The following is an 11,478-nucleotide window of genomic DNA, read 5'->3' on the forward strand; positions in this document are numbered from 1 at the left end:
CCTGCAGGATCATCTTTTTGGCCGCCAGCCAAAACCAGGTGTGAGTTAAATGGACCCGCTCCAACAGCATCAACCAGGGTCCATTGCCTGTCACCACTGGTCTGCCTGTCAGCCTTGTCCTCCCTTCCTCCCCCGCAGCCGAAGCCAAGCCTGGCAGTGGGTGTGTTTGGCAGGAGGCGTTGGTAGCCGCAGCCCGGTGCTCATGGGGTGCCGCTGGTTTGAATACCGGGCTGGCAGCCACCGGCACTGGCCGATCAATCGACAGAGCACAAATACCGGTGCCGTGGGAGAGCTGGGTCTGTTTAAATTGGCAGTCGTGAGTGGTTGTCCAACCGAGTGTCCAAATCTAACGGATGCTCTCGCGTGCCTAACCAAGCATTACTGGAAAGCCTCTTCCTTGCAACGCTTTGTTCTCCGCTAGCTGTGGATCACGTCGCAGAAGGAGGGATTTGATTCTGGAGTCGTTTTAAAAACGTTTTCATTATATCTGCCAGGGGAAACAAATTACAGAGAAGACCTCTCAGCACTAGGACAAAAGAGTGGCTCTAAACCGCTTTTCAGATAAACTAGTGCTTGAGCTGCAGGCCTGATGGGAGGTGTTTAAATACATCATCAGTGCTGCTGCAAGTGAGCGGTTGGCGTTAAAAATCAGAAGATGAGAGGAAGTTCTCCTGAGGTTCACTGTGGGCACTTGTCTCTCCGTGATCCTGGTTATATGGGGTCCCCAGCACCCTGAGTCCGCACAGAGAACTCCAGGAAGACAGGAGCCCAGGGAACACCGGTGAGCGTCTGTCTGTTGCTCAATAGCAAACTGGGATGGAAACAGCGCTTTCTCTGCGCCCCGTTCCAGTCCAAGTGGACTTCCTGTTCAAGTCCAGTGGAAAGCAGCGCTGCTTCTGGGGGGCACAGAAGGACCCTGGGCAGGAGCAGAGATGGTGGCACTTTGGGACGTGTCAGTGCGACGATTTGGGGGTTTTCCTGGGGCTGGCTTTGCTGCCAGCAGCTCTGCTGAGCATTGAACTGGGGTTCACCCACGGTCAGCTTGAATGTGGTTCAGGTGGCTTCTGTCCCTGCTCTGCCGCAAAACCCCTGTTGGAGAAGATGTTGCGTTTGGACATCACCATTTTGACAGATGGAATTGCAAGATATTTATTAGCATAGCTTCAAATATTATATAAAAGATTTGCCAGGTACAGTAACTAACTAAAGCGTCTTACATGAAACATCCCTTATTTTGTTGAGGTTTTTTAACTCTTCAGTCTCTCAACAATTCTTCACATTCAGGCATTTCTGGAAGGTGCTGGTGCGAGTTGCTGCTCAGAGCTAAGTATCTGTGTGTTGGGGATCAGGCCCTCCCTGCGCAGTGTTTGTCTGAGTGCTCTGGAAAGTGGAGGAAAGTGGCAAATTGAGTTGTTTGCTCATGCTGTGAGGACAAAGCTCCCATCTCATGGTTTCATAGAGTCACAGAATCATTTTGGTTGGAAAAGCCCCTCAAGATCAGGGAGTCCAACTATAACCCACCCCCAGCACTGCCCCATGTCCTGAGAACCTCATGTCCGTCTGTCCAGCCCTCCAGGGATGGTGACTCCAGCACTGCCCTGGGCAGCCTGTTCCAATGCCCCACAGCCCTTTGGGGAAGAAATTGTTCCCAGATCCAACCTCAACCTCCCCTGGCGCAACTTGAGGCCGTTTCCTCTGCTCCTGGTGCTTGTTCCTGGGGAGAAGAGACCAACACCCTCCAATTTCTTCTGTAATCCCAGGAAGGGAAGGACATCGTATCCTTGTCAGCCTCCTGCACAAGCAGGATCTTTCTCCATATTGAGGTGCAACAATAAGACAAAGTAATGGTGATAAGAGCAGGCTGACCCCACCGTGTTTGGGATTTGCAGGCAGAGGCAGCAGGGCAGTGCCCACAGGGGATTTCCTCCAGCATCGCCTGCCCTACAGATGCTGCCAGCATGTGCTTGAGGAACAGTTTCATGAACGTGTCAAACGTATGAGGAGTTTTCTCTGTAATTAACAACAGGAGATAATTAGAGCCCCTGCTGTCACTGATGGTGCAGACTTGATAATTCGGCGAGCGCTGGGCAGCGAGCAGGACGGTGCTTCTGCAGGGATGTGCTGTGCTCTGCGGGCAGCCGTGCTTTCCCAGCAGGACAGGGCTCGTGGAAATCAGTCACACGTGAGGCGGCTTTTTGAAGCGTTTTCATCCAGCGTCAGGAGTTTCTGCTTGAAATGTGGCTGTGGGTGTCTGGGATGGGGGAAACACTGGGACGGTTTCTGGGGAAGCTTCCAGCCTTGATGCTGTTAAACCGCCCTGCCAGCCATCTGGGAGAGGTGATTAAGAGCATATTAATGACCTTTTCCACTTAACTGGGAGGAGCTGTGAGTGCCAGAAAGCGAACTAATACAAAAGGCTGTAGCTGAGTGAAGAAGGGGCAGGAAGGAGCAAAATGAGATTCAGGCTCTGGGCTTCCTCTTCCCATCAGCAATCCATCTCTTCTTGACCTGTGTCTTCTTCACATCTTCCCTTCCTTTTGTATGTAAAAATGTTCTGTTTCGAAATAACAAGCAATCCGAGGAGTGCTGTGACTCATCCTTATAGCAAAAAGGAAGAAAGCGAAGGCAGGCTTTGCAGCTTCCCTGCTCGGCAGCGCTAACCGGAGCGCCTGGAGGCCCGTCGGGATGGGGCTGCCGCGTCGCTTCCTCCCAGCCCAGCGATCAGCGTGAGAAATGGGGCACATCCCCGCAGCTCCGCGGGGGTCCCGTCCCTCTGCGGGCTGTGGTTGTGTCCCCATCCTTGTGACCGGGACGTGTCACCCCAGCCTGTCCCCATCACCCTCCCGTGGCGCTGACATGACAACCTAGGCTTTGGCTCCTTGTGCTTTTTATTTCTAATCATTATTTTATTAAAGGAGAATGTACCGTGCCATCAGATAACTTGTTGCAGATGCTCTGTGCAGCCTTATTATTTTTAATATGGCAGCACTGCCAGTTTGTTTTGCTGGGAACATTCACATATTGTTTTGCGGGTTCTTTTGTTGCCTGGATTAGAAAGTCCCTTTCTCCTCGCTCCTGTGTGCCGAGAGAAACAGAGTAAAGAAAGGTAGATGCTATCTGACGCTCACTCAGATGCCAAGGAGATCCTGAGAACTGCAGAGCCAGCGACTGACTCATAACTGGGGTTTGTTTTCACGCTGTTAATAGGTATAGAGATATATATATAGGGGTTTTTGCAATGGCAAATGCAGATGCTCAGCTGGGGAGGAACCAGGGGACTGGTGAGCTGGATCACCCTTTATGCTGCTTGCAGAAGCCGTCCCAGGGGACACTTCTCTGCCAGAGGGGACACGTTGGTGGCAGAAGGTGTTTCTGGAGGGGGAGAGTGTCCTGTCCCTCTTGGGCTGGCTGGGCAGGCCCATGGGCAGCAGCTCGGAGGTCCAGGGGGCACAGGAATGGGGAACTGCACGGTCTCACGTCTGTGTGCGATGTGAAATCCCCCCAGTTGTTTTTAACCCCTGCCCGTTGCCGTGCAGCGAGTTGGGGCTCAGCCTTGTCCCCGTGCAGAGGTGCAAACCTACTTGTGCCTGGCACTAAATGGAATAATGGCCTGGAACCTTTCTCGTTTAGCAAGGAAACACAGTTGGTCATTTGCTTGGTCTAGAACAAGAGCGATGGGGTTACTTGGACATTACTATGTGATGCCTCTTCAGCACAGCAGCCCCGTGCGTTGAGTTACCCGTATGTAACGTGCCCGATTCTTGGCGGAGTTGTGAGTGTGGTGGGAGCGTGTTCTGTTTGCCATTTGTTTATTTATTCATCGTCTTTGTTTTCAGCCCCTGCGAAGCTTGATACAGTAATGGAGCTTCAGAAACGTACACACAACAGAATAACAGATAGCTGTGATTTGGTTACAAGGCAATAATTTAAGTCGACAGGTTTAGCTGATAACATAAAACACAAGAGAGAAATAACATCAGTTTATAAATGTCAGCAGAACCCCTGCGAGTGAGTTGCTGCCGCGAAGCCGACTCTGCTGCTGTTACTCCGCCTAATATATTATAAGAAGGAATAAACGGATGTCTGAAAAAATCTGGCTGGCCAAGATTAAAAGAATAGGGCTATAAATTAAATTCTTCCTCGGCGGCACTTGAGGCAGCTCCCCGGACAGACAGAACCGAGGAGGACGGACGCTGATGTGCTGGAGGGACCGGCTGCAGACCGGGGTGTCCAGGCGGGGCGCTGGGACGCAGGCGGCACCGGGCGGCGTGTGGGGGAGCAGCGGAACAGCTGCTCCAGCTGTGCGGGAGCAGAGCCCGGAAGGCTCCTGCAGCCCGTACGGGGATTAAATCGAGCACGGGAGTAACGCTGCCCTGGCTGGATCGGTGTCTCCTGCTTGCTAAGAAAATACCATCATATTACTTTGATGTTTATTTCCAATAACATTTATTCCCAATAAACACCTTGTCATTCGTGCGGTGAAGTATTTTACCTGTTGGATGGTCTCTTTTGGCTGCGAGTGAGCGGGGGCTGGGGGCGGCACGTCCCCGTTGGACACTGGGTGGTCTTAAACCCTGTGGCTTTCTCTGAGATCCGTCAACCCGAGTCGGTGCGGTAACGTGTATTCAAATCATTTTAGTTGTGGTTTAAAAACTTCCAAGAATGGGATATTTTTCGATATCCCTGGGAAGGGCAGGATGAGACCCGGCGGCTGTAGGATTTGGAGATCCCGGCCGTTCAGCATCATTCAGTAACGCAGATACGTGATGAATACCTGTTTGCATCAACATAGTTTATTTTTCTAAGGTGTCAGAGACAAAAAAGGTCAGAAAACCACTTAAATATAAATTTGTTTTTGTATCTGTTAATTGAGTTTCAGTTCCCAAATGCAACTTAATACAAACAAGAAGGAAAAAAATTAATTCCTCTAGGGAAAAAAGCTATTAGGAGTGTAGTTGTGTATCAGCAGCACGTGAAGCTCTGTAATTGCTTACATATGTATTGCTCTGGTGCGTGCTCCCGGTTGTTGAATAGTATCAAATTATAGGAATTGAAGGGACTCAACTGTTTTTAAGGGAAGTGTCTAGAACCTACATATTGAAACATGATTAAAATTCAGGATTTCCAGCTTGCTCTGTTAAATCAGCAATTTAAATCACATTACTCAAGTCAGCCCACCCTCAAACACACTTCATGAATAGTGCTGCAGAACAGCCCAGACTAAACAATGCCGAAGACCTCATCCTGTCTCGAAGGTCTGGAATATTTTAAGTGACTGTGGCAATGTCTTCACCGCAAACAGAGGTGTCTGCCTTGGTTTGTGTAATGCAGAGGTATGTTTGTCCTGCTGTGGCATGAACCTGTGCTATGGGTGAGAAGAAATCCCTGCAGCAACAAAAGCTCCAGCTGAAATACATCAGGGCTGAGGTTTCTGCTCTGGGGTTCGGGTGGTCTCAGTCAAATCTCGTTTAGGAAAGTGCGGAGAAGTGGAGCAGGACAGGTTTGTGTCTTCTCCGCTGGCAACCTCTGTAACGTGGTTGTGATGGGTTTGTGAGCGCTGTGGTTCGCCTTTTCTTTTATTTGCCACTGGTGGAAATAGAAGCTGGGCGGGCTGGTCACCGGGGAGCCGCTCGGCCCTTCCTGGGCTGCTCCTTCCATCCCTTTTGATGTTTCTTTTATGCGAAGCCCATCAGCCTCGTTCCTCTCCCCTGGCACCCGAGCGAACCACCGTGTTCTGTGCTCTCTGATGGGGACGGTGAGTGAGTTCTGGCTCCGTGTGCCAGCTCGGGGTTTGCTCCGGCGAGTGCCGGGGCTGGAACCGGGCTGTCCCGGGCCGGGAAAGCCGCCGGCTTTGGGAGGGAAGAACTCAAGTCGTCCCTCGATTTCTCCTCTGCCAAGCGCCATTTGTGCCGGCGGAGGAGGAAGGTGTCCTCGTGCAGCTCTCTGTTAAGCGCGCAGTGCCATTTGATATATATTTTTTCCCTTGCTGGCAGCTCTTGGAACAGGGAGCGGAGATGCGGTGTTGTCCTTTTCCTGGAGACCCTACAAACGCCTTTGGGACCGGCGTGTCCCAGCTGCGAGGGGACAGCTCGGCCCTCGCTGCGCGGCTCATCTTTTCCAAGTGGGAAGATGCTCCTCTGGGCAGACACAGAGATGAAAGCTCCTGCGTGTCACAAGTGAGAGAGCAGGGGGAGGTTTGGAGCCTGTCCTTACACAGTTTAAGATGGGAAGATAATCACATCTGTCCCCTCGCACATCCAAACAACACAAATTCCCACGGGCAGCACATGGTGCAGAGGAACTATCAGAAATGCACCATTTTGACAGGAAATCCTCAAAAATGGATTTTCCAGTTTTATTCTAAATGCATTTCTACCTCTGGGATGGCTTTAGGCTTTGAAATGCTCTTGTCTGAATTGTGACAAACGTCCCAGTCTTATGTAGGAAACACCCGGTCCTTTGATCAGGGAAATGTCTCTTTGGTCTTGAAGAGGGGGAATCAACCTGGTTGTTCGCTAGACTGGAGGATTTTATCTTTGAGAACACGTATGTGTTCTATGAAATAATTATCCATGTCTTTGCCTGCCTTTGGTCTCCTGCGTGCTGTGTTATTTTAGCCGAGGTGCATTTTAGGTAAAATCAAACAGGGCTGAATATGGAAACCTCATCCAGAGGGGTGTGAGCAGCTGTCTGTCTGTCCACCCGTCTGTGTGCAGCTAAGATCACCGCGTTCGTTCCGCTGTGAGCCCGCTCTCCTAGGCAGGCAGATTTCGTTCATTAAAAGGAGTTGAAGCAAAACGAAGCAGCAGCAAGGAAGTGTTGCCGTCCGTGCCCCACAGAGCGCCGGCCAGCGCCACGTGCTCGTGGGGAATGGCGACCGAGGGACAATGGGCTGCGTTTCCCCTCTTTTCTGCATTTAAAACCAAAGCTTAATGTATTCCTTGTATTTTTGTTGGTGGAAAGCAGTGATCATATATTCCTTTTAATACAATATTTCCAAACCAACACAGCCTCGCCTCGGAACACTTGATATTCAGCGTACCTGGCTGTACTCTGCGCTGTGCTTTGATTTCACTTTGGCAGCTCTATGTTATCCTCTCTACCCCAATCAGCAACTGATTCCTCTTTCTCCAAAGAGTCTCCAAACCCGCTCCTGATGTGGGATTTTGGTGCTGTCTCAGCAGGTGCCGCGGGAGGGAGCAGGGAGCTGGCGCTGTGCTGCGGCCGAGTCCCTCCTCCCCTGTTCGGTGGGTCAGGCCGGCATCTCCCACAGCTCCTCACACTGAGCTGAGGGAGCGGGTCTGGATGAGCGGGCAGTGAGGTGACTGAACTGGCTGAAGGGAAGAAGCCAGAGAGTCGCGGTCAATGGGCAGAGTCCAGTAGACGCCTGTATCCAGTGCAGTGCCTCAGGGGCAGTGCTGGGGCCAGTGTTAGTAAACATATTCATCAATGACTTGGACGAGGGAACAGAGTGACTGTCAGCAAGTTTGCTGGTGACACCAAGCTGGGAGGAGTGGTGACACTGAAGCTGTGCTGCCATCAGAGACCTGGACAGGCTGGAGAGTTGGGCAGGGGAAAATGTAATGAAATATAACAAGGGCAAGTGTAGAGTCTTGAATCTGGGCAGGAACAGCCCCAGGTTTCACTGTGAGTTGGGGAATGAGCTATTAGAGAGCAGCGTAGGGGAAAGGGACCTGGGGGTCCTGGGGCCAGCAGGGTGACCATGAGCCAGCACTGGGCCCTTGTGGCCAGGAAGCCAATGGGACCTGGGGTGGGTTAGAAGGGGGTGGTCAGTAGGTCAGAGAGGTTCTCCTGCCCCTCTGCTCTGCCCTGGGGAGACCACACCTGGAATATTGTGTCCAGCTGTGGCCCCTCAGTTCCAGCAGGACAGGGAACTGCTGCAGAGAGTCCAGCGCAGCCACCAAGATGCTGCAGGGAGTGGAGCATCTCCCGTGTGAGGAAAGGCTGAGGGAGCTGGGGCTCTGGAGCTGGACAAGAGGACACTGAGGGGGGACTCATTCCTGGGGATCAATATGGAAAGGGGGAGTGTCAGGAGGATGGAGCCAGGCTCTGCTGGTGACAACCAGGGACAGGACAAGGGGCAATGGGTGCAAACTGGAACACAGGAGGTTCCACTGAAAGAGGAGAAGAAACTTGTTTGAGGTGAGGGTGGCAGAGCCTGGCCCAGGCTGCCCAGGGGGGTTGTGGAGTCTCCTTCTGTGCAGACATTCCAACCCGCCTGGACACCTTCCTGTGTAACCTCATCTGGGTGTTCCTGCTCCTTGAGGGGATTGCACTGGATGAGCTTTCCAGGGCCCTTCAACCCCTGACGTTCTGGGATTCTGTGCTCTTATCAAGCAATACTTCACATTTTGGGTCCATCCAGCCAGACAAACCCTGACTGGGGCTGTTAGCAGCAAAGCTGGGAAAAGCTGGATGTACAGCAAAAAAACCCCAGCTGCCAAAGAAAGCAACTGGGGTGCCCACACGCCTCTGGTATTCCCTCTTTTTTAAACACAGTGGGTCAAAACGAGTGCTGGAGATAATGAACAGAATTTACTGATTCAACCGGGAGAAGCTGCAGGCATCGCTGCAACTAAGTCTTAATAAATTCTGAGGAGTGACACTATAAACCGACATTATGGAAGTCTGTATTTATTGTCTCCCCATGCTTTCTGTATCCAAGGTGCCGCGTTACACTTAATAACAGTTTTTCTCTCCGGTGCTGCCAGTGCTGCAAATCCTGCCTGACACCCAACAAGCCTACGGCTGGGGTTAAGCTCCCCCAAAATCCACACGTCTCCTCTTCTAGGGCCCTTCCAACCCCTGACATTCTGTGATTCTGTGGTCTCAGGGGTGTCTATGGAGGGGCCATGATGCTCCTGTTCACCGTGCCCTTCTTGCACAAAGCTGCAATAACGACCATGCCCTAAAATCATCTGACTTTTGTTTGCAGGTCAAGCTGTTCCTGCAGGGTCACACGTACGACTGAATCTGCAGACAGGAGAGAGAGAAGCCAAGCTCCCTGATAGTGAACATGGAAAAAGTGAAGCGACAGACGAGAGAAGAAGAAAAAGGTACCGTGATGCAGAGCATGGGGGTGGCTGGGCTGTTGCTTGCTTTGCCTTTCTGTGTTTTATTAGAGACCAGGTTCCCCGATGCACTCAATCGCTGTCTCTTCCTGAGGCTTCATTGCTGGTTCTAGAGCTCAGCAGTGCTGAAAACTGAGCCCTGCCCTTGGTGATCCCTTTGGGATGGCGGTAGAATCACAGAATCACAGAACAGTTCATGTTGAAGAGACCTTCCCAGCTGCCCCAGTGCCACCCCTGCCATCTTCACCAGCTCAGATTGCTGGTGCAAGTGCCTCGAGTGCCCATTCAGAGACACCTTTGTGGCTCCTCTCACCATGACACTGAAACTAAATTTGCAGCGTGGCTTCTTCAAATGGCATTTATTCCTTTGAAACATCCGCAGCAATCAGTCTGGAGCTGCTTACTGAGCTCGAGCCGTCAGAGCAGTCGTGATGGGCTTTCTTTGGGCTGAGCCAGAGCGCGCTGGCTTAGCTGGGTGCAATCCGCAGGCCGCAGCGGCCGTTTACACACCAGCCACTCCCCTGCGCCCACACTTCTTCGTGTCTTTTAAAAGTTTCACCAGTGCTGACTTTCCCCCAAAAAGGCAGGTTTAGTTACTATGAGAACTTTCCTAAAGCGTGTGGGATTTACCGCTGCTCCCCAGTCTCTCCTGTTTGGGTCACGGAGAAGCTCTTTAATTCCATGATGTCTCCAAGGTTGGCTTTGCTTTTCCCTGTACACGGGTGTTTATGGCCCTGATATGTTTCCTGAACCGATGAGATGGACATAAAGAGCGACACAACCTGGTTTTAAGCATTTCTGTGTGGTTTCCTCATGGACTTGCCCTTGCCCCGGCATTGTGTGTGACGATGGTCAGCGCTGCAGCTGCACGTCTCCGCGGTGAAGCCTGCAGGTCCTTTGCAATGATCTAGCGGCACAGTGGTGCTCTTTTGGTTTTCCTCTGAAACGTTTCCTGCTTTTTTTATATTGCTACATGAATTTCAGACGCATCAATTAATCGGCTCCTTTTATCGTGTTAGGACTTGACGTTTGGAGCTGGCATGCAGATTACTGAGCCTTTTTGGATTCCCAGGGTGAGGTGTCTGCAAAACACACACACAATGTAGCGCTCGGACTCATCTTCTCTTGAGCGTGGAGTTTTTCTGTCTGTTTTAAGCGAGACGTGTGGAAATCCAGCGCTCTTGGCTCCTTCCCTCCTGATGTTATCCATTGCCACAATGAAAATATTACAGATATGATTGTTCACTCATAAAATCTTTTGTTTCCTCTGCCAGGCTGGGCAAGGTGGATGTTGACTCCAATTCATTCACGTCCCAGGAGCTCAAAAAAGCATTGGCTAAGATGAAGGAGAGCGAAAAGGCAGAACGGAAGGTGAGGGGAGTTCCTTCTTTCTAAAGCAACACACACGACACAGACACGAACGCTCTGCATCGCGTGGCGCAGAAACACGGTTGTTAAAGTAATTGCTTGGGGAAATACTGTGCAGACTAATCTTCTGGTGAGTATGGGCCTGAAATACCTTTGCCAGCCTGTTAGTGATACAGTTCCCTGGGAAACTCTCACCCCTTTTTGTACTAATCCTGGCTTTTCTGTAGAAATGGAAGACATTTGGTGAGGTCTGTGTTGTTCATTCCCAACTCAAAAGCCTTGTGTTGCAAGCTGCCTGTGAGTATTTAAGTACATTTTTGCAGTTCAGGGTGTTTCTTGGTAATAACTGTCCCCTGTGCTGTCAGGGGAGTGAGCTGGGATCAGTTCAGCGACAGATCAGCCCTCAGGTGTCTGCATGTATTGTTATCTGTTGTTTTACTTGTTGGAGTGCTGCTCTGTTCACAGAGATGCCTGCAGACCCCCAGAGTGGAGTGGATTGCAGTGTCATGGTATTTGTAAAGGAAATGACTTTGCTGTTCGCTGTCCCGCGTTGCGGCCGTAGCACCCCCTGCCACTGGCACAGCTGCGCCCAGAAGTCATCTCGTGATTTCAGTTTCCAATCTCATGCCTTGGGTAGTAAAAACCGAGTGGCTGTAGTGAAGCATAAGCTGAAGTTTCTTTATATAAGTTCCAGGTTTCCCATGTAGTTATAAATATTCCACAACCCAAAATAAAATAGGATATAAAAGCTGCTTTCAGCCCTCTCCAGGCTCGGAGCTGGTCCCCAGCCACTGGTGTGATGATACACGGCTCAGCAGATGGATCCCAGCCTGTTTCCCTTGGCCGTGTCTCAGACCAAGGAAAACTGCAGTAGGAGTCAAGGCTCTAGAGTCTTGGAACCGCAGAAAGTCTTTTTCTCCCCGTTATTTTATTTTCTGTAAGATTATTTATGTAGCAGCCAGCACTACTGATAGCAGGGCTTCTTGAAATGAGTGTCATTTAAATGTGAAAATTAGCA

General features: G+C 51.0%; 1 protein-coding gene across 2 annotated transcripts in view; it reads left to right on the forward strand.

Annotated features, from left to right (window-relative positions):
* SIL1 (SIL1 nucleotide exchange factor) overlaps positions 1-11,478 on the forward strand; it is a 103,936-nt gene that overhangs the window by 48,553 nt on the left and 43,905 nt on the right. For both annotated transcript variants that reach the window (XM_080353154.1, XM_080353155.1), the window contains exons 5-6: positions 8,957-9,077; positions 10,367-10,463. In XM_080353154.1, coding sequence (XP_080209280.1) covers positions 8,957-9,077; positions 10,367-10,463 — 218 coding nt within the window. The remainder of the gene's footprint in view (positions 1-8,956; positions 9,078-10,366; positions 10,464-11,478) is intronic.

The sequence above is a fragment of the Nesoenas mayeri genome (genome assembly GCF_963082525.1).
Source record: "Nesoenas mayeri genome assembly, chromosome: 14".
Classification (NCBI taxonomy): domain Eukaryota; kingdom Metazoa; phylum Chordata; class Aves; order Columbiformes; family Columbidae; genus Nesoenas; species Nesoenas mayeri.